General features: G+C 48.9%; 7 protein-coding genes across 7 annotated transcripts; 2 read left to right on the forward strand and 5 right to left on the reverse strand.

Annotated features, from left to right (window-relative positions):
- Positions 1-78: 78 nt before the first annotated feature.
- Positions 79-1,491, forward strand: PEX2_060210 (F-box protein; the record flags this gene model as incomplete). Its single annotated transcript, XM_016743294.1, has 1 exon — positions 79-1,491. One exon carries the CDS (start codon positions 79-81, stop codon positions 1,489-1,491), a length of 1,413 nt encoding a protein of 470 aa, XP_016596016.1.
- Positions 1,492-2,994: 1,503 nt separating this feature from the next.
- On the forward strand, positions 2,995-4,634 carry PEX2_060220 (cytochrome P450; the record flags this gene model as incomplete). The annotated part of the gene is made up of 6 exons (XM_016743295.1): positions 2,995-3,036; positions 3,096-3,212; positions 3,270-3,375; positions 3,487-3,510; positions 3,569-4,144; positions 4,228-4,634. 6 exons carry the CDS (start codon positions 2,995-2,997, stop codon positions 4,632-4,634), a joined length of 1,272 nt encoding a protein of 423 aa, XP_016596017.1.
- Positions 4,635-4,933: 299 nt separating this feature from the next.
- Positions 4,934-6,743, reverse strand: PEX2_060230 (MFS transporter; the record flags this gene model as incomplete). The annotated part of the gene is made up of 2 exons (XM_016743296.1): positions 4,934-5,276; positions 5,350-6,743. The coding sequence occupies 2 exons, from the start codon at positions 6,741-6,743 to the stop codon at positions 4,934-4,936; spliced, it is 1,737 nt and encodes a 578-aa protein (XP_016596018.1).
- A 2,061-nt stretch (positions 6,744-8,804) lies between these two features.
- On the reverse strand, positions 8,805-10,274 carry PEX2_060240 (acyl-CoA-binding domain-containing protein; the record flags this gene model as incomplete). The annotated part of the gene is made up of 4 exons (XM_016743297.1): positions 8,805-9,822; positions 9,942-10,014; positions 10,079-10,192; positions 10,259-10,274. The coding sequence occupies 4 exons, from the start codon at positions 10,272-10,274 to the stop codon at positions 8,805-8,807; spliced, it is 1,221 nt and encodes a 406-aa protein (XP_016596019.1).
- Positions 10,275-10,778: 504 nt separating this feature from the next.
- On the reverse strand, positions 10,779-12,353 carry PEX2_060250 (putative GABA permease; the record flags this gene model as incomplete). Its single annotated transcript, XM_016743298.1, has 1 exon — positions 10,779-12,353. The coding sequence occupies one exon, from the start codon at positions 12,351-12,353 to the stop codon at positions 10,779-10,781; it is 1,575 nt and encodes a 524-aa protein (XP_016596020.1).
- A 1,920-nt stretch (positions 12,354-14,273) lies between these two features.
- Positions 14,274-18,704, reverse strand: PEX2_060260 (putative jumonji family transcription factor; the record flags this gene model as incomplete). Its single annotated transcript, XM_016743299.1, has 4 exons — positions 14,274-16,116; positions 16,177-18,141; positions 18,204-18,301; positions 18,423-18,704. 4 exons carry the CDS (start codon positions 18,702-18,704, stop codon positions 14,274-14,276), a joined length of 4,188 nt encoding a protein of 1,395 aa, XP_016596021.1.
- Positions 18,705-20,274: 1,570 nt separating this feature from the next.
- PEX2_060270 (class I SAM-dependent methyltransferase) lies at positions 20,275-21,760 on the reverse strand (the record flags this gene model as incomplete). The annotated part of the gene is made up of 8 exons (XM_016743300.1): positions 20,275-20,782; positions 20,838-20,993; positions 21,050-21,160; positions 21,216-21,226; positions 21,281-21,320; positions 21,375-21,385; positions 21,451-21,558; positions 21,617-21,760. The coding sequence occupies 8 exons, from the start codon at positions 21,758-21,760 to the stop codon at positions 20,275-20,277; spliced, it is 1,089 nt and encodes a 362-aa protein (XP_016596022.1).
- Positions 21,761-22,623: the final 863 nt, after the last annotated feature.

Raw genomic sequence — 22,623 nt, forward strand, 5'->3', positions numbered from 1 at the left:
ACGGTATAAATCTCTAGCACCTTGCAGCGCTCTGTGTCGGTGTCTTTTCTCGACCTCAACAACCCCCGTTGAAAAAAAATGGCGTCCCTTCTCTCAACGCCTACAGAGATTCTTCGCCTTATATTTGCGTCCCTATCGCACAGCGATCTTGCCGCAGTATGCCTTACGCACAGGGACTTACGATCTCCAGCTGAGCCATTTCTCTACGCCCACATTCAATGGACGTGGTCAGACTCCCAGCACCCTCCAATCGCTCAATTATTGCGAAGCATCGTTCAGAGGCCCGAGCTCGCAACTTATGTCCACGATGTGGTCCTCAATGGTGACAATTTCAACAAGGGCGTAGATGACCCAGGAAACGAAAGCCCCAAAATACCAGTTACAGAACTTGTCGTAAATGAGCTAGTGGAGCTTGTTGCAAGGATCAATGTTCCATATGCTGAAGAATGGATCCAAAGGCTACGCGCTAGATCGATGGACGCGTTTACCACTCTTTTTATATCACAACTCCATAATCTGAAACGTCTCTTCCTTGACAAAAATTACAATCGGGAGACCCGCCTCAGGGGCATGATGCTCCGGTCGGCACTCTGCGAGGAGTCCACAAATAGCCATCTCAGTTCTTTCGCATATCTTGAAGATGTATCTGCAGATTCTGCCTGCCTTCACTACGATATTCGTAGGAAAACGCAAACCAGAAACACACAAGATACCCTCCCTCTCTTCTACCTGCCATCAGTCAAACGGATAAGGGCTTTGGTCGATAACCCTGCTACTTTCGCATGGACCGGAAAGAGTCCACCAAATCCACGGGGACTAACAACCCTCGACTTGACAATGTTGCGTGAAAGGCATCTTGGCCAAGTCTTATCGGTCACACCCAGGCTTCAGGAGCTTAAATGGGACTGGTACTACCGCCGAGATCTGAGAGATGATTCCGTCACCGATATCATCAATTTGGACCAAATCGCCACGGGTCTATCTCATGTCAAAGAGACTTTGACAGACTTGACTATTACAGCCGGATCAGAGGGCTACAAAGCCGACCTTGAAGTGCCAGAGGTCCAATTCAGTGGATCGTTCAAGGTCTTTAGCGGGCTTAACAACTTGAAAAGATTGCAGGTCCCGATTCCGTTTCTGCTTGGATTTTCTCCCTCGGCGTCAAAGGCAAATCATTTGGCAGTTGCGCTTCCTACAAGTCTTGAATGGCTGACTTTAACCGACGGCTTGTGTTTAAACGAACAATGGATGTGGCAATGGGAGACTGACTACCTTTTGGAGGCTATTCGATCATGGCTTCAAAATTGGAAGAGACACACACCTAATCTTCGGGGATTTTGTCTGTTGGGAAGTGTGATGAAAGCGCAAGATTGGGAACATGACATGATACAGGGGTTAAGAGATTTAGGAACCCAGTCCGGAATCGAGGTTCAAATAACTGACATTAAACCCAAGTGGTCAGGTCATATGTTGCGAGATCTCCAATTATGATACAGTACCAGCGATTCCGCAGCCAATATTTCTCTAGATCACTATCCAACATACAGTTATTTCTAAATGTTACTAACAGCCAATCAGAAAGCAGGTGAAGCAGCTGGCCTATTCGAGGAGGGGGGGAAATATACAACAGATCATCGAAACTCGGTTATGTTAGGACTGGCTACCTTGGCGTCAGTCAGAAACAATTTACCACTCGACTAGGCTCAAAAGACCTTGCAGACTAGGCTTCGCAAATCGAACAGGATGTCGATAAGTGGTTCGAATTCTATGGCACCAGCGTCGGCGGTGTTTCTTTTTTTGATGAAGGCTGGCCAGAATGCGGTCCCAACAATATTTACGCCGATCTGTACGCACACATCAACAACTACACGAAGGGGAAACACCCCGGTGCATTCACGGTACTCAATCCAGGCTCTCTAATAGCTCAATGTTTCGAACACATCATGGATACGCTGTTGACGCTCGAGAGCAAACTAATTTCGATCCATCCTGTACAGGTCTAATACAAGACGTATTTTCAATCTATTCAAGTTATTTACAGCTGTACCCCTAGAAGTGGTTGTATTCATTTGTCAGATTCACTTTTCTACATCTTTGGCTACAGTATCACGTTCTATGGGAGAAAGGATCCGTGGGCCCTGGCTTGTTATCTCCCAACTATCTAGATCTCCTCTCAATTCGATGCAAGTACGGAGTACAATGGCCTTTTTTTTTTTCTTTTTTTTTTCACACCAACGTCAAGTGGAGACGAAAAGGGGAAATATGTAGGGGTTTCTTTTCTTAGATTTGTCAAGGTGTTCAGTGAGGCGACCGATTAGAGATCAACCCCGTATCTGTCCATGTAACTTAGGTAGATCTCTCAGATCTTTTTATGCGGGTAATTCTTTTTCAGGTATTTTACATGTAACAACCGAGTGTTGTATTTTATGTTAATTACAGGGTCTCTCTCCCCTCTCCTTCCCAATTGATGTGGGCCTAAGCATCAATAACTGGTGAGATGTGTTTAATTCCTAACCTTAGCAGTTGCTAAATCCAACTATTGTAGGGCATATGCGTTAATGTTTAAGCTGGATTTAGTTGTATGGATTGGCGAGGACCAACCTTGGGAGTCTTTTAAGGCTTATGAACGTCGCCACCCCTCTAGTCCACTTTCGGTCTCCTCGGTGAAGAACTTGGGAGAGTCATTATTACTCAACATTGCTAGCGCCGATCCAACCACTCACACGTGACCATCTTCTATATATTGATCAACGTTGTATGAAAGAATTATATACGATCCCTCAAAGACTACAAGAGCTAAACCCAGTGATGGCATATGCTGAAGATCGCACAGTCGGCTTGATCGACAATGATCTTTCCGTCGGTTACATTCTACCTTCGGCCGTCTTGGGCTTTCTAATTCTTCTAACTTGGCGTTGGATGAGAAAACCGAAGATCCCAACTATCAATTCATATTTTGGAGACATAACTTTGAGAAAGGCCCATTCGGAATTTATGTCGAATGCTAGAGGCCTGGTCAAAGAAGGAGTTGCGAAGGTAAGGTTTATTGATTTTCTAAATGAAAGAAATATTGTATCTGACTTGCATACTTTCAGTTCAACGGCCCATTTCGCATTATCACCACTCTGGGCTCTCGAGTAATCCTCCCAGCATCTTACACAGAATGGCTGAAGGGCTGTCTGGATTTAGATCATCAAGCCCTTGTTCATGACGTACGTTGGCTCACTTTGCCGAAACCATACTAAAATTGACAAGACTAAACAAAATAGGAATACTTCGCAGCGTACCCTGGAATGGAAGGACAGAGTGTTGTCACGGATCCTAGAAAAATCCTTATCAATGTCACCAAGACAAAATTGAATCACAATGACACTCGTATGTGGAATCTGAAATCACTAATGTCATTGGGTTTGGTCGGATTCGTACTAATGTGAGCTTTTATGAAAGAGTGTGGCTTATTCCATGAACACATTACAAACGCTCTAGGAGAAATCTGGAAGGATGGTGATGGTATTTATTTCCCCTACTACGCTATATCCCAATTACCCACTAACTTCTTTCTAATTAGACTGGCATACCGTTGATTGGGCGAAAGACGGAATCCGCTTTGTTGGGCGAATGTCGGCATCTATCTTTGTCGGCCCTGATCTGGCTCAAAACCCTAAATGGCAGGAGCTGATACTTACTTCTACAATGAACACATTCATGGGAGTTAGATCACTCCGCGCCTGGCCCGCTTTCCTCCGTCCGGTTGTTCATTGGTTCTTACCAGAACTCAGAACATGCCGTGAGCAGCTACGTCTCGCTCGTCTTATGCTACAACCGATTTTTGACCGCAGGGGTTCTGATAAAACAGAGAAGTCCACCAATACTATCCAATGGCTAGAGGAGGTAGCCGCAGGACGCCCCTACGATGCTGCTGCGGCACAAATCGCATTTGCGATTAGTGCAATGCACACAACTTCGGAGTTGCTTAAGCAAGCATTGTTGGATATTTGTGTGGATCCAGAATTGGTTTCGGCCATCAGAGATGAAATCAATAAGGCCGTTGAGGAGAGTGGATGGTCAGCTGCTGGTGTTTTTAAGATGCAACTTTTAGACAGCGCAGTGAAGGAGACTTTGAGGCTAAAGCCTGGATCACTAGGTATGTGGTTACTTATACCAAGTCATTACCTCTTGGTTCGAATTAAGTTATTTCGGGATACTAACCAACACGCGTTCCTATAGTGAATCTTGAGCGGAAAGCTTTACGGTATGTTGTCCTTCCAAATGGCATGACGATTTCCCGTGGAACTAATGTTGCTGTTGATTCATCTATGATGTGGGATCCCGCTGTTTATACCAATCCGTCCTCATATGATGCCTACCGTTTCCTTCGTCAACGTCAAACTGGAAACACAGGAGCAGCCTTAGCTTCTTCTACCCCGGAGCATATCGCCTTCGGGATTGGCAAGCCAGTCTGCCCCGGGAGATTCTTTGCTAGCAATGAAGTCAAGATTGCTCTGGCTAAGATTCTATTGACTTACGATGTCAGAATTCCGGAAGGTTTCACGCCAAAGATGGTGGAACTGGGCTTTGAAATGATCTGTGACCCAACTGCGAAGGTGGAGATCAGGAAACGGCCTGCCCTGTAAAACATGATAGCCTGATCAAAAATATCTTTAGCCACATTTGCGGCCTCATGATGTCTTTTAAAATGTATGTGAATGGGGTAAGGAAAGCATGCTTTGTGCAAGAGACTTTTCTATGTATAGCTAGGAAATAGAGCTTGTATATTGGTCGTCCCTCCTTCTCATCACCCCTTTCTATTATATGATATGCCATGAACCTTGGCTGAAGGGGACGAGGCGAGCTAGATACAAGAGCTAAGCTTGAAAGCCTATGACGGCGGGGAGATCCCAACTTTCGACAATGAGCTGAACGGCAAATGGGTTTAGTTGGAGCCGGAGTCTGAATGGTCGACGGCGGTGACTCTTGACTTTGTGGGGATGGTACCGGCGACCCTCTCAGGGTCGACAGCTGCCTCTGTGTGAGAGGACATTGTGTTATAGCCGGATTGCTTCTCTTCAAATCGTTTCTCCACGTTCTGGCGTACTTCCTGCATCTTTGCTAGTTGTCTCTTGGCCTCATTGGCAAACTTGGAATTAGCGCGCAGTTTCGGGCCAACTCGGTGGAAGATAAAGGGCAGAGGCGTAAATGCCAAAGATAGGAAAGCAGGGATAGACGAAGCCCACTGTGTTCCGAGATTATTGTACATGTACGTGGTGAAAAGAGGGCTGTTTCAGATTAATGGCTAGTTAGCTGCATTCATTAAAATGAAAAATGGTAACAGAGGGGAGCAAAACGTACAATGCAAAGCCAAAGAGGGCGCGAGCCATGGCATTAGTAGCCGCTGCTGTAGCAGCAAACAGGCTATATGTATCAATAAGGTAGTTTGTCATGGAGATGAAGACAAGGACATTGCCTAATCCAAAGAAAATAGTTCCAACCAGGCCCACGGCCCAGTGAATACTAGTGAATGATGTCCACGCGAACCAAAACAGGCTGACAGGGAGCATCACAGCACCATAGAAGGCCGGCTCGAGGCGCATCTCAGGGGTCGGCACAACACCCGGGCGGGCGATATTCTTGCGGTACTTGACCTCAAGGACAATATAGAATGGAACAGCGAGAATTTGACCGATCATGATGCCAATATAGGATAAGCCCGACACACCTTGGCTCCAGTGGCGTTCAGAAATGAAAATAATAGGGAAGGCAGCGAAAATAAGGTAGAGAATCCCATATATGATGGCAGCATACATAGCCATGACAGTCGATATTGGTTCCCATACCGCCATAACGAGAGGCCTCGTGATAGCCGTGCTCAAGGTGATGCTGAGAGTCTTGGGCGGGAGGCCGATGTCGAGTTTGCTGACATAAATTTTGCCGGTCTCCTTACTCATTATCGTGGCACGGCGTCGTAGGATATAGGGCGCGTAAGTCTCAGACATAAAGACCAGACCGAGGACAAACATCAAGGCGAAGAAGACAGTACATAGCACATTAACCCATCGCCATCCGGCACCAGCTGCAAGGAAGTTGCCGCAGACGGGGCCCAGGGTCGGACCAAGGAAAGGGAACATGGAGTATACCATGACGGCGAGTCCACGCTCCGCCGGTGCGAAGATGTCGGCGACCACACCAGGCGAGTTGGAAATGGCGGCCGAGCTGAAGGAACCCACCAAAAAACGAAGGACAATTAATGCAGCCACTTGATCGGGCTTGCTAGCAGTGGCCACGCCCTCAAACAAGACCGAAGCGCCCATGGTGACAAGGTAGATGGATTGACGACCGTAGATTTCAGAGAGTGGGCCCCAAAGAACGGGACCAAGGGCGAAGCCCAGTACATAGAGGGAAAGACTGAGGATGGCTATCTCATCTTTCACGTGGAAGAAATCCTCAATCTGAATGATTGCGCCGGCAAATACTGTCGAGGACAAAGAGCAGGCTAGTGTGCTAAAGGCACAGATCAAGACAATGGTCCACTTTACACTTGGAGGCAAGTTGAAGCCATTTTTTGGGTCATCGGGAAGCCAGTTCACCATATATGGGTCTTCAGTCGTCCCGCTGCCTGGGTAGCTATAGTCACGGACTTGACCGGTGATCAAGGTCTGGTCTAAGACTAGCTTGATATAGCTGGGGCGGCTGGGCAGATGCGCTGCCTCACTTACAACACCACTCGATGAATTTGACATTGCCATGTTGAATCAAAATTGGAAAAGAGAAAATATAGAAGGAACTAGCAAGCCGGAGACTTGAAATTTAAACAAACTCAATCAGGGAAGATTGAGATGACAAATTGGATACCAAAAGAAGACCTATATGGAATGCAAGACGAGAGCTACTAAAGTATTTATAGGAACATCATCTTAAGATGAAAACAGCTGTATAGTAATTGTAAACAAAGTAGAGACGAAAGCTTGGTGGAGATAGCGGAGGTAAAGATGGCTCGGAGATAATTCTCTTAATTCCCTCGACAAGGGTGCCCTAACTTATACAACAAGCATACTGACTCGCGCACAAGAGCTGCTCTGCAGGACTGCCTGATGCACCAAGCCCCGTTTCCCGTTCAGGTAAATAACTACTACTAACTGCGGTACCGTATGATTCCTTCATATCTTTATGGAAGTTTCCCTTTATTTGCCTCACTCAGCAGCCGAACCCTGATAGATGGGAAATCTAGTTGTTCAGTCGGAAAGTGAGACTACTCCTTAGATTAAATCAGAACTAGGCGAGCAGTGTTGTTGTTCCCTTCTTTCTGTTTCCCCTTCTCTTCCTTTTCATTTCTCCAGCTTTGGTAACTTGGCTGAGTAGACAGATCGTTTTGACATTCTCTTGCTTTGTCACGTATATCCTAGTACCAAATACTTTATATTATGTATGCCTAGGTATGTTTTGTTGATATATAGTGATCTGAATAGTTCTAGGTAAAAAAAAGTGACTGTTACGTGGGTTGGGGTTAGCGGCTCGGCCCGTGAATTAAAGTATTTACAAGACTTCGACTAAGCTTTGCACACTACGGAGTACATAAGTGGACCTTGTCAATGAAACATCTGCTGAAGAAATACAGCACTTGAGTACTGAGACATACCTAGGTAAAACGCAACGTATGAGACTCTGGATGAACAGCACAGGCTAATTATGAGCCCTTGTATAACCTTTGGCACAGATCAATTAACGGCCATTTGTGGTAGCTCCTCGAATTACAATGGCGGGACATGCTGACTTAGAGTTGAACATTTTCAGGCCCGCCTCCACAATCATGTCGTCTACCATGTACTAAGCATCTGGGCAATGGGCGCCTCGCCCCACCTATTCAATTAGCATTCTCAGCGCAACAATCAGTGTGTCCTTCCGCCGCCCAAGGTCGCTGATGTGGAAGCAGTGGAGAGCCTGCCCGACCCTGAAAACCTCAAAAGACCCTGGGCCAGGAGGAGTACTACCAGGGCCTCATTGTCTTCTTCGAGCGTGTGATTGGGCGCCCCGGTGTAAACCAAACCTTGTAGGAGTATCTCCCTGATGCTCATAACCATGAAAATATCGCAAGAAATGTTAATATTGAAACGAACCGCAACGTTTATTCCACAAGGAGCAAGGACAGATGTTCCTCGATAGAATGCAAGACACACTGAACGCAAACCTAGATTGACTGAGATACTATTCATCCAAACACTGGTGCAGTGCGTCCAGCCTCGCGCCTCCTGCGACTACGCCTTGCTTCGGTGTGCCCAAAGGGATTAAACTTATAAAACATAGTGAAGGGGCTGGGTAGGGGAGAGCAATACCGCGAATAACTAGCCAAACTCCGTTGGCTTCCAATAGGGCAGGGAGACATGCTGGATTGTATGGAAGCAAAATGAGAAGCAAGAAAACAGCAGAAAAGGGTATACATAATCATCTAAGCTTGAAATCTAGGCTCATCCACCAAATCATAGCAAAATCTCATCTAGGCTGATGTCCGTATCTATAAATAACTCGATACAACTAGCCTGCCACCTTAAGACGCGACATATATCAGACAACCCAAGAAACGAAATCCAAAGACAATGAAAGTAGAAGAGGAAGGACTCCCGAAACCTGAAATTGAAACCCATATATACTGGACAAAAGAAATAGACACAAGAAAGTAAAGGTGATGTGGGAATAGCCAAGTGCAAACAATGCCGGGGGAAAAATGCAGCAAGAAGTCAAAGTCCGAGAATAAAAGAAAATAAAAGAAAGATAGGCCACGACCACAGCCACATAAGCTCCATCTTACCCTCTTATGGTAGGATAGGCATATCCACGATCTTCAGTCGCTTAAACTTGACAAGTTTCGCCTTAACAGCCGCCCAACCAGTCTTAAGCCGTTGCTCAACACGGCGATCTCCCCTCAACCGCATCCAGATAAGCAACATACCCAGCATAGCAATATCAAACAAGATCTGCCGGACAGCAACCCAAATCATCCACTTCAGCCACGCAAACAGACCAGACCGACGACGCTGCGCAACAGACCGAGCCTCCATCTGCTCACGCACAGCAGCAATCTCAGCCGTCATTTTGGTCAAGGCCTGCTCGACACGACGGCGCCAGCGACTGTCTTTCGGTGGCTCGGACTGGGAATTGGGGTGGGAATCTCGACGATGCGGGAGTCCATTCCCACTGCTGTCTATACTAATACCCGAGGCAGGATTGCGACGGTGTTTGGGACGGTGATGTGAAGAGACGTCCGTATGTGTATGTGTATTGGTGTTTGTGTTGGAGTTGGAGCTAGCATGGTCTGGGTCATTGTCGTCGTCGTGGTCGTTTTGATCTCGTTCTTCGTATAAGCTATCACGAGCTTCCTCAAACTCCTCGTCATCCTCATCCTCGTCCTCATTATGTCGACCTCCATCCTCGTCGTTTTCTATAGATCCCCGCCCCCGTCGGTAATACGCTTCCTCCTCCGGTTGACTCACAGGACTGAGAACCCGTAACCGTGAATCCCGATCCCGGCGACTGGTATCACCCCGTCGATCGGGACGGTCATAGTCTTCTGATTGCGCCGCCAATCGACCCCCAATACTCCCGTACGCACTGCGCGATAAGGGCGGGACGCCGACGGTATTCAGCGGACTGGAAGCGGACGACGAGGAGGCGTTGAACTTGATCTGGTCCCAGACGAACTTGAGCTCTGAGACGAGCTCGCGCGCTTCGGGGGTTTGGGAGGCGTATTCGTGCATCGTGTCGATTAACGTCGAGATGTATCGTCGTTTGGCTTCGGTGCGCGACATGTCGCGCTGCGCGTACCATGCATCCCTAGAAGACAAGACATTGTTAGGATATGATTCTGATGTAGACAGAAAAACCGATGGAAGTGTTGTTTCGAGAGCAAGATCCACATCAACGGCTTCTTTCCCCGCGCGTTTCAGACATACCATTTCTCGCACTCCGCGTGCACCTCCGGCGTATTCCCAATCGGTCGATCCATTACACCTTCCACATCCCCCTCTGATTGAATATTAGTTCTGACAGTCCCCCCATTGTGTTTCCAGGTGTAATCCGGGCAACTCACCCATACTCTGCTTATACAAGCCATATAGTGCCAACCGCTCGGCGGCGGGAGGTCGCGCAGTGCCGGTCCGGGGAATCCTCTTAACGGTATTGAGGGCATGAACAAAGACTCGATCTGGAACGGGGAGGTGTCAGTTGAATCCGACTGTGTGATGCAAGGCGCAATCTGCACAACACGCACCTACAGAGTCCGACATGACGCGATAAGCGGTCCGATTTGCCCTGTCTTCATGGGAGCGGGGTTGGGCATCGGCTTGCGCGGGTCTTCATGGGGAGCGTAGAAGACTGGAAATAGGAACTCGGGGATATAGTGAGGTTTTCTTTTGGAGAGGGATGCTGGAAGGGGGTGTTTGTGGAATTGGGAGGGATGGTTGTTCCGATAGGAGAGATTCGAGATTCCCGAGGTCCCCTGTGGTCTGACTGTGGTTTTCCCCGGAATGCTGTTTTCGTCCTTTTCCCCAGATTGAAAAGATTCACTCCAATCAAAATGTGGGAAATGAGAAACTCCCAAGAGATTAGCTGGAGATGAGCGTGTGCTGTTGGACCGCGGCTCTCGGCGATCGTCAGGGCACTTGTGATTGTCGCCGAAATTACATTCTAACATTCTAACATTGGAAGATTGGAAGATTGGAAGTTGGATTGTTTTTAATGTTTTAATATATTAAAAAAGACTTGTAACAATACAATATGAAGAAAATCCTCTACTCGCTCGGCAACTTCTTCATCGTCTCCAACGGTTTCTCCGCATCCACCGGCGTACCCGTCATGAGCTCTGTGGCTGCCCGAGCCTCGTCACCACTGACAGGAGGTCCGGTAAAGTGCTTACGCGCATAGATAAAGTACCAAAAGATACTGATACCAGCGAATCCAGCGAACACAACACTGGCGTAGTTCATAGACTCCGGGGTAACAGGCAAGGTAACAGGCATACAGAAGAGAGCAACAGACAAGACGATCCACACAATAGTAACGCAGTTGATGGCGAATCCAAAGCGACCGAGGGAGAACGAGGAACCTTTCACATCTTGGCGGCCTCGGATCAAAGAAATTAAAATTGGCAGACCGTACGAGGTCGACAGACAGATCGTAGCCACGCCGGTGAAGGAGTTGAACGCAGCCGTAGAACCGAAATAGATCAGTCCCAGCAAGCCATCCACGACCGCCGAGAGCACAATAGCCCACACAGGAACATCCAATTTGGTGTTCACGCGACGCCAGAGCGTGAAGCCCGGAATGGCACCGTCACGTGCGAATGCATACGTGCAGCGACTGGCAGCTGTGAGGGACCCGATGCCGGCAAACAGCATGATACCCAGAATCAGGAAGAGCAAACCGAAGCCACCGCCCGCTGAACCCGTCACTGTCTTAAAGAGTAGGCCGATCGGCTGGCCGCTAGCAACCTCGCGCAAAATCTGCACGTTGGGCAACACGAACAGAATCGGGATTAGGTACAGCAGACCGGTGATGCCGGCTGCGACCACGGACAACACGATTGCCTTGGGCACCTCGCGGTGTGGGTTCTGCACCTCTTCGCACATGGCAGCGACCATTCCGTAGCCTGTCAGGGTGTATGCTGCCTGCAGCAAACCCACGAAGAAAGCCCATCCATTGGGCCAGCCGCTGGTGGAGGCGTCATAATGGGTAAAGACGAATTCCGCGTCTCGGCGGTCGTCGGCCATTGTCAAAAGCGTGACGAGGATGATGATAACACTAGCTGCTGTCCAGAAGATGCAGACTTTGTTGATGAGATCGAGATAGCGCGAGCAGAAAATGTTGACTAGGGCGCAGAAGAGCATGACTGCCCAGAACATCAATACGGTCTGCCACGCGTTGGCAACGAAGGATTCATCAAAGATGGAGATAGCGCTGAGGATCAGCTGGCCACCGGAGAAGATGATGCTGAGCGTGACGGTCCAATTGCCGACGAGGGTTAGCCAGCCGTCGATGAAGGACATCAATGGTGCCCAGCGGCGCGTGGAAAGCATCGCGCTCCAGTAGTACACGCCTCCTGCTGTAGGGTATACGGCGCAGATCTCGGCGAGAGAGGCGGCGATAGCGATTGAGATCAGGGAGACGAAGACCCATCCCCAGATTATGGTCACGGATAGACCGTCGGCGAGGGTGATGTAGAGAGTTGTGCTCAGTCCGAAGGGGGCTGCCATAATAGCAAAGGATAAGCCGAGGATGCTCAGCATGCTCAGGTTTCGTGGTAATTCACTCTTGTAGCCCATACGGGCCAATGCCTCGTCGGCGGAGGCATCAAGTGAGCTTCGCATGGTGAATGTTGTTGGAGAGTGAACATTCCCTTACCAAGGAAGGTGATGTTATATCTAAGACAAGTTTAAGGAAGAACCCCGCATGGAAAACATGGCGCGGTCCGGAACCGCGCAACTAAGGTTTTAGGATATGAGGCAAAAATGCTATCTGAATTGAACGAATGACAGGGATTTTTCAGGCTTATCATGGTATATCTCTCTTGTCTAACGGCCGGGCTGAAAAAAAAAAGGACCCATGTCTTATGACCTAATAGTATACTGCGATAAGAGACACGGCATTTCGACCCACTTAATTCCCCTATTCCTTCTCTTCACTTCCAAGGTTGATAGGATCATAATGAGATCGAAAGATATGGAAGATAGCAATACTTCGTACGAAGTACAGAGTAAAGCATACAACATATATATCACGTGGGAATCCCCCCTGTTCCCTTGTTGAAGATCACCTTGCATCGGACTTTAAGCATATATAGGTATCCTACGGACTAGATTTGGCTTACAAAGTCCTTATCCGAAGACATAAGCACCTCTCTAAATGGATTACATATAATTAGATCAGACACTTTTTTGTAAATCTCATTAGCAATATCCTATCAGCCCCGGACCCAACAGCTAGGCCAGATACACCACACGACATACAACACACACCGTAAGGCGAAGTGTCTGTCGGAACACGTTTGACACCGTAGGAAGATCTGCAGCGGGGTTCCGTGCCAAACTATATTATACACTATAGTCATGAGCGCGGCAAGATTAAGAACCAAGAACTGCGATAGACAGAGAACACGTCTATAGGATTGCCAGTGATCCCACATACATATATGTATCTAGGTGAATGGACTCATACTAGATAAGGGATTGACTATTCTCTAAACAATCTACGAATGTAGTAAGGGAAGATGTTTATAATGCGGGGGCTGGGATGAGGATACGTGTTTGTGGGGTAGGTTGGGTTCCAGAGGGTGGACACTCGGAATTGAATAGATTTAGCTGCCCGAAGAGCGAAGTGGTGGCTGGGGCTATGCCAAGGAGGACACAGAGAACACTGAGGAATGTGGGAGACCTACACAGACTACTCCGTAAAAACTACTCAAATACAGTCTACAACTCGAAATTTTGATATTTGAATGATTCATTGCACACATACATCAAGGTCACGCGAGGTGACGGCTGCCACATCAGGAACATGCTGCGAAGACTCCATGAATGATTCAGGGAGACTGAGCAATCGATGAGCGCCAGGATGAATATATCAACACAAGGGAAGGGGGGAATTAGATCAAAGAGAAATCCAGATCCACACCCTTCCTTCGGAACTTGTAGGGCAGGGGGTAGAGGGGGGTATCAAAGGGGGTAAAGCACAAATGTCATCCAGTGATCTCGCTGGGGAGGTGAAGAAAAGAAATTTTTTTCTTGTTTGATGAGATATCTAATAGAACAAAGAGGGAGATCAGTGGGGGATAAGAATGAGTATGGGGCGAAAGTAGGCCCTGAGTGTTGAAAGGGGCGAGAAAGATGGTGACGGGAAAAGGCTGGCAGGATTTTTCGGCCGCAAAGGAACCGTGCAAGTTGAACTCCGTCTATATGACCACTCTAGTAGTCAAGTAGGTCAGTCGGACCGCCTTTTCCGAGATGTCGCGCCTTGAAAGGAAAAGAATGATCGAAAAGAAAAGAAAACGCGCTGAGTCGTGACCAGCCAGCTAGTGCCAACTCCATATCGTAAAAGAAACATGACCGTGGTAACGGAACGATCGTCAATCGAGGTCGGATGAAAAAACAAGAAAACGCCCATTCATGCAGTGTCGTCAGTCCGGTGAGGTCGTTACATGAGATGCAAATACAGTCGCAGAGGCAAACGCGAGTTTAAAAAGGTCAGAAAGGTGACGATGCTAATGACGAGGCCGGCGACGAGGCCAACATCTATGGACTTAGTCCGAGGTCATCATTCAAGTCGGGGCCAAAGCCTGCCATATCGACAGAGTGCAAGGATCCAGGTCCCTTGCCCAGAGAGATATCGGAGGATGCATAGTCATGTTTGAGTCGTTCGTGCGGTCCGAAGATATGTGGCCCAAAGAACGGTCGGTTCTCGTCATTTGGAGTGTTGCCATCTCCGCCGACCCACGGCCCGTTCTGCCAGAAGCGGGTATTCAATTGCTGATCTCCGAACAAATCGTGGTGGTCGGGATGAGGGTCTGGACCGTGGATGGGAAACTCATTTGGCGACTGGAATCGTAGATGCGACCGACCGAAACTGGAGCACGGAGAGTCTGCGTGGAGCGGCATATCTAGACCCGAGAGAAGGGGAGGATCCTCCACCGGGGTGATGTCAATGGTCGGGTTTTCCGTTTGTTGTGCTAAAGCCGCCGACAGCCGGAGATTTGAGGATGAACTTTGCCGGCTGTGAGTAGCCGACCGCTCGATTGCACGCTGCACGAAGCTACCACAGGCCTTCAAGATTTTTTCCTGATGCTCCTGTGGCAGATTGTTGAAATAATCGTTCGCTAGTGATGGCTTAGGCGGGTCATCTGCCGCAGGAACTAATCCGTATGTAGCCTTGGCATATTCAGAGAGACCTGACGGCATGTTGTAGGGAGACTGATAGACATTGGGTGCCAGCGACCGCTGCTGATCAAGGTAGGCATATTTGCCAGGCATCTTAGCGGCGGCCACACTGCCTCGATCAACGGTCTCCTGTTTAATACCCTCCGACTCCTTCTTTTGAATGACATCAAGTCGCTCGCGGTGACTAACCAGCGAAAACCTGAGCATCTGAAGGAGCCGAGTGACCTCCTCCGACCGCATGTTCAGAGTCTGAGGCGGCAGCAAAGTCCCATCCGCAGCCCGTGGCTGAACCCGCTGCTGGGCCATGGCCAGCTCCAGCTTCTCGAGGCCATTGGCCGGTGGTATTGAGCCCATAGGACCCAACAGAGTCTCGACCACCAATTCGGGGCTGACGATAGTGTATCCGGCAAAAACATTGGCGTGGTCGGTAATCTGTGCTAGGCGGCGGCGAGCAATAAGTTCTCGAACATTGGCAAACGTATTGGTGGATGGGAGGTGATGCTGCTGCTGAGCGTGCGACTTGACGACCGAAGGATAGGGGGCATGACGGGCAGACTGAGGTAGAGTTCGAAAGGCCGACGGCATCGCAGGAGCACCAGCAGCAGCACCGGCAACAGGGATAAAAGGAGGGGGAGGGGCGAGATGCTGCAAGGCAGAAGAGGGCGGTCGGGATTGTAGGTGAGGGGCGTTGACATTCGAAGAGTAAATATTTTGCTGGTTTTGGCTTTGGGTCAAGTTTCGCTGGTAAAGAGGGGCAGGGGCGGTGGCAGCATAATGAAAGTGGTGGGGTGAGATCTTCGATGCACGAGCGCTGACACCCACGCCAAGCGACTTGACGCTGTCCAGGAAATTGGCCCGAGGGTTGTGGATGGACACGCTAGGGTTGTGTGTATACTGTGCCCTACTTTCGGTGGACTGCATGCCCAAATAATACCACATCTGTTCACCCTGGAGGTTGACCGTACGGAGTGGGGCGAATTGGTTCCTAGTTCCATCCACCGTCTCAAATTCGGCCCACTGATAGGGAGATCGTGAATCCCCAAATGCACTGCCTGCCGCCGGTACCGCTGATTCTAACTCTTTGCGCTGTTCGGGTTTTCGCGCTAGGTGGGCTGGGAGGGGTTGAATCCCGAGTGCGAGGGGTGTGAAATTGCTCTTGCGAACAACAAGCATCCAGCGATAGGGCATTTCAATAACATCTCTGTAGATTTATTAGCGTGTGACAAGAGTGGAGACAGAAAAAAAAAAAAAAACAACTTACCCTCTTGGGAGTACCTTGAGCAAAAGACTCCGCTCCGAGGGACGATTCTCAAGAACAATGGCGCCATTAATCTCCTTGTCGGCTTGGAATTGGATCAAATTTCCTTGCACCAGACGACGGGCCGATTCGATTACCCGACGATCCACATCAGACGATTCGCCCAGAACTCCATTCGGCCGTTTCTGACGATGGAATTTGCATTTCAAATCCACACTCGGAATTGAGTATTGAGTACCATCATCAGCAATCACAGCAATCGCACCGTGCTCAACTTGAACACCCGCCAAAAGGGCACAGGTTGCATGATAAGCGCGCGTGCATTTGCCAAAGTTACACTGGAAGCAGGCACCGCGGACTTCGCGGCAAAAGAGACATTTAAGGCCTAGGCGAGCCTTGGGGATCTTGTCAATGTCACACACAACTTCCGTACCAGATGCGTCACGGAGAATTGTAGTCTCTTCAATGAATGCCGCACACCGTCTATGCGCATGCCCTTTACCATCTTCGGTCGGAAGAAGATCTTCATAGTCCAGATTGTTAGGGCATAGCAAACATGGCAGCTTCCGTGGTCCTTCGGGGTGAAGTTTGGGTCGTTTCGTGCTCGGTCCATCACTCGGATTCTTCCGCTTTCGGCCACGAGTAGATGTCTTCTCAGGCACACTACGTGGTGGTGTAAGAAGATCTGAAGCACCTTCGAATCCATCGAATTCGCTTTCAAATTCACCATAGTACTCAGGTGTGCTCTCGCCACGGAGCTTGCGCTCAATCTCGTCCACATCGATCCAGACACTGTCTGCTTCGCAGTTGCATTTCTTAGCGATACGAGCATAGTCTAACCATTGCTCGGTCGCGAAGTTGACTGACTCGGCGCAATTGTATCCGATGTTATATCCAGAGTGGTACCCGTAAGGGAATGTTATGACAAACTCCCCTTCGTAATGAACCAATCGATTGACGGTGATCCCATATTGCGATTTGAGAAGGCTAGGCGAGACGAGATAGGTTTTGTGGCGAAGGAATTGATCGCAGTTCTTTGCATCACTGGACCAGATGCTGCGCATGACTTGTTCAAAGCGAGGTGCATCTTCTTGGGAGATGCTGTACCACTGCTTGGGGGCACCGAAGTGGATGTAGTTGATGCTGTACAGATCAACATCCTCAAGATGCCAAGCAAAGGTAGCCTTCCACATGCCCATGTAGAGATAAGCAGTGTTGACTCCAGGAACTTTCTGTCCGAGCACATCGAGCAGATTGGGCAATTTAGCGACATTCCAGGTTTCGGTAGAATCCTCGAAGAGCGAACCGGGCATGTCAGCACCGTACATCGGGTTGTTAAACATGAGCGACTTCCAGTAATTAGTCTCAAGCTCCTCGCATCTTTCTGCGGTGTATTCTTCATGATCGTGGATGCGGTAATCAAATCCCGTGTATGCCTCCTCGTCAACTTGGTCCATAGCATCGCCGCGATTATTCTTTCGGCGTGAGGTCACGGACCTGGGCTGTCGTCCCTTTGGTTTTGTGGTAGGTAGGGATTCGCCTTCACTTAAATCCTCGGTCTTGGGCTGCACGGGGTTGGTCTCGGGTGATACAGGCGTCGGGGGACCCTCCAATCTGGACTTCTCGGCGTCATCGGCAGGGGGCTCCTCTTTGACCTTGACCTGATTTGCCCGCTTGGGGGGACGGCCAGGCCGGCGTTTCTGACCCTCCGGACGGGCAGATGGGGGTCGTGGTGTCGGGGCCGCACGGTTCACGCGTTCTTGGTTTCGGCGTCTCTCTCCTCGGCGAGCAGGGGGTTGGTGGCTGCTTTCTTCGCACAGACCCTTCCACTGAGGAAGGTTGTACGAGCGTTGGCGTTCGATGTTGGCTTGGGTGTATGTACCGTGGGATCCGTGGAACTCTTGCATGATGGGGTTCTTCACTCGAATTTTCTTGACTGCCTCGTCCAGCGGTGGAAGAGACTCGGACCTTCAAAAAGAACAACGTCATGAGCACAGCCATCCACACTTGCCGAAGTTTGACCGACTTACCATTCTTTCGGGGGAATAACTTTGACGATGCCTGCCTGCATTCCATACTTATTGATTTTGTTGATGAAGCTCTGGAAGTCTCGGAATTGGTCCATTGTCTTGAAACAATACCAGTCAGCCTGGCTCTCAAAGGTGTAGGCTTTACTGCCCAGTCTGACGCAACAGGCGAAATCTCCAACCAGTGTCATCGAGCAGCCGGGGTATCCGCGTTGTACTTACCGGCTTGAAAACAGGAACCTTGCCGCCGCCATAGTAATGATCGGGTTCGATTTCTTCAATTTCCTCGACCTTCTTCTCCACTTCCTCCTGCTTGATCTTGGTTGTATCGGGTGCCGGGGCAGATTGGTGGTCAAGCTCGAGATCAGATAACTCAGAGGGCACGCCTTCGGGCGCTTCCTTCTTGCCGTTGGCACTCTGCGGAGGAGTGATGGAAACGGATTCGACGATCTGCTCGCTTCCAAGCAAGTCGCGCTGCGACTGGTCGAGTGCTGTCGCCATCATCAAGGGCGACAGAGAAAAGTTGGCGAAACGGTTTAGCAGTGTAGTTGCCGTCGTCGAATAGTGCGACCGCTGATCGACGGCGAGAAGGGGTATTTCCCAGCGGTCGGGGAAATCGAGAACAAGAGCTGCGACCGAGCGAAAGGAAGTGCGATATTGTTGAGGTCAGATGGCACCAGTATTGGTGTGTGAGGGTCGTCGGTACACTTAAAGGAGTGTACAACAGAGGGTTTGAAACGATTGCGCGATAAGCTCCTCTCGGATGATTGTTTTTGCCTAGACTGAACAGAAAACGGAAATGTCTTAGTCAAGTCGCCAAGAAAAGCAACAATTTGCGAGGCAAGATATGACAGGGACAGGAAAATGTAGAAGTTGTAGTCAAGAGGAAACCCCTAGAGCAAAAGATCATTTCCATAAAACTGCAAAAGCAGCGGTAGGTTCTCTATGGAAGAGGCAGAGGAGTGCAGCAATATTAGAAATAGACCAATCATGCAGGTGCCGGTGACGTTTGAAGGTGGAGTGCACGATGGGCTGATACTGAAAGGAGAGGCAGGGGCAGGTGGGCACAGGGTGAGGAATGATGGGCTTGAAATTGGACAAATCAGAGCGCTAAGATGGGAAGGGTGGGAATCGTCCGATCAGAGAGCAAAGTGGACTTTCGGGCGACTTTGGCCTGGGCGCGTAGGAGCCGCGAAATGATTTGTACCGTATCCGGTCTCGGTCGGGTAAAAGGATTGCCAGGTCTTTATGGGGGGAGAGTACAAGTTGATCGCAAACAGATTCGAACTTACCAGATCACTGAAATCGCAGTCAATGCCTACGAATCCAAATGAAAAGAAGCAAAGGTGGTATCACGATGGTCAAGATAGAGCTTGGCCATAGCACCTTGAAGCTTTCAGAGCAAAGTCACATGACACATATGTAATTTAAGATTATGTGATCTTCATGCCATGTTGATTACCAGTTTCTTACCTGTTATTTTACCGTGATTTACTCGATTCGGCACTCTTCCACACAAAGATCGGTCTGGTATTGTCACTGGCCATACAATGCTCAGCCAATCTCGGATATCATCGGAGCCGAGTGGTTTCTCCCTTGATGAGATCAATGATCAATGATCAACAGTCAACTAACTGCATCTGTTTTCCAAGGTTTCAATTAAATCCAGGGTTTGTATCATTTGTGCAACACAATTACAGTATAAATTCAGTAAACGTATTATTGTATCTTTAAGTTCCAAATTATAAACCCTGAACTATATTCTCACTACCGTACTCGGTATATCTAGGTACCTTTGGTAGCACCCTCTTTATATTAGTCGAGCTAAACCCTAGTATCAACTTCATATGACAATGAGAGGGTAAATTTGCTTCACAAAAGAACTTCACAGATCAGATAAAGCAGTCAGGTTTGCAGTTATTTAATTTATTTACTTGTCATAACAGCCCTAGGGGCAATGGATCCTTCGCAATAGCTTCGTCTCTGTCATTGATTCGCCATTAATTGGCTATTTCATAAAATAAATATTAGGAGCGAAGAGGCTTTCTTCCATAGACGGCGACTCTGCTCACAGTTAGAACAAGTACTCAGGGCAAGGGAAGGGACGGGTGAGACTGTACGTTTGAACATAGGCATGCAACTTCTTATCCCGCAGCTCTCGCTTGACCACGGCATTGTGGATGGTGGCCACATCCGAACTCCAGCCCAGCACCTGTGTGTACAAGCGCAGTGAGTAGGAATCGATAGCTTGCTGTAATTGCACTGCCTGGTACTTCCCTAGGGCCTTCAAATGGGGATCGCGCGGCCAGGGTGAAAATGGTAGCGCGTAGATCGACAAGTTGACATCCTCGAATCCGGCTGCAATCATCCAGTCCTTAAGCTTATGGTAGATGTTCAGCTCCCGACCGCTCTTTTCGCCGGCGAAATTGACGGCCTGTTGCCATTCCATGAGCGCCGAATCTTCCTTAAGGGAGCCATCGTCGCTACGGGCCCATACAGCACTCTCGTGCGATTCAAAGTAGCCGCCCGGTTTGACGTGGTCGTAGATCTGGCGGATAAAACTGGGCCAGTCGGCCACGCATCTGCTCAGTGTGTTAGAGTGTCTCGTGAGATAGGGGGCCGGTTGCAGGGACATACCCAGCGAGGCATCGTGCGTGGATAAAGTCAAAGTGGTTTGGTTTATATTGCCATTCGGTTTCGAAATCTTCCACTATGAACTCGATATTTGGGGCCACCCAACTGGGCTGGATAGGGCTGATGTCAGTCCCAGTGACGTGGGCGCCAGGGAATTTCCTGTCATCCGACGTCAGTCTTGCTGGTATACAAAGATGGAACAGGATTTCACGTACTCGGCAATGTCCATAGCCCAAATTCCTGTTCCGGTTCCCAGGTCGAGAATGTTCTGTGGTGATGATTTGATAGGGGCATTGTGGAGCTCCCCTCCCAGTAGCATCAGCCATCTGCGCCGCTCTGGTTAGCCACACTCGTTTACTAGGAATGTGTTGGTTCACGGACATGTGGTGTGTCTTAAGGAGGAGTCAGCGTGTGGACATAGAAAGCCACTAGGGATAGTGCCTTACTAGATCCATTCGATCCTGCTCCTCCTCATCATTCGGCATCCTAACTTGGTCAGTCTTCCCAGCTAGGAGTTTCTAAAGGAAAGTGTGAAGGTACATATAAGCTCCCTGTGATAGGTCAGTCAGCCACTGAAGCTTAGTACCAAGAGCATGCGTTCGGCAAGGCTACTTACTGAGCGGGTACTGCAATACCGCCGACCATTTTCATACTCAAATTCGAGCACGCTCGACGACAGGGAGGTAAGATCAGACAGGTCATCGTCGAATTCACTATTGGTGTCCTACAAGAGGAGATTTAATTCCCGGGTCATACTGAGCCAGGGATTCCAGTCTACATACGTCGGTAAAATTGTCGATTGTAATTGGATCGGGCGCATTGATATTGACAGGGATCTCTGCGTTGACAGGGGTCCCGTTGGCTGGGGTAACAGATGGGGCAGGTTGGGATGGCACCGAGGTCGCTTCGTGGGGAGTGGAAACCATTGTGTGATGGAAAGAACAAAACAAGAGAATTTCTGGAGACACACGAATAAATAAATCAATTCCCCCTCTTAAACCTCGCTTGTTAATTAACTTCGACAGTGGAGGGGGTTTGGGTTTGTATCCAAACTGTCGGGTTTGAAGGAGATGCAATCGTGAAATTTTGTGATATCCAAAAAAATCAATGGAGAATCAACTCCACTTCACATGCTATTCTGAGTCTTCTGTGGGGGTCATATTATACAAATACTCATGGTCCGAAGACCAATTTGCCGGTCCTGCGACAATCGACGTCATGACACTTCAATGATGCCTTCACCGGATCAATGGGAGACTTGCCCTAGCCGCTGATGCTGACTAGAGGCATTCTCAACCTTGATCCAACAGGTTCTCATGCATCCGGGGAAGTAGTGCGTTATGGTTGAAAAAGTCTCGACCGCGCGAGACTGCCACCGTCAATACGCAGAGAGAGGTGGAGGTACCGGTCGCTTTAAAAGGCAAGCGCCTTTGATCGGTTGGTTTGGCCTGAATGGGTTTACTGTCAGAAATATTTCTGCATTGATTGAGCCATTTCTCACCGTATCCTCGAATACTTCATCACTCTCCCCGTGGTATCTTCTAACATCATCAAATGTCTCACGGTCTTCTCCCCTTCCATGCTCGTGTTATGTTTCCCCGGAAAAACCAAGGCCCGGATCCGATGATCCTCCGTTTGTTCAAATATCCGGTTGGGATATGCACATCCTACGTGTAGAAATGCGTACATTATCTCCTACAGCCAGGTGAGAAATAACGTATATTTGAGCGTCTACAATGATATACAACTTGGGCATAAATACTTCAATATCGTATGTACATGAAATTTG

This window comes from Penicillium expansum (assembly GCF_000769745.1).
Source record: "Penicillium expansum strain MD-8 chromosome Unknown contig192, whole genome shotgun sequence".
In the NCBI taxonomy this organism is placed as follows: Eukaryota; Fungi; Ascomycota; class Eurotiomycetes; order Eurotiales; family Aspergillaceae; genus Penicillium; species Penicillium expansum.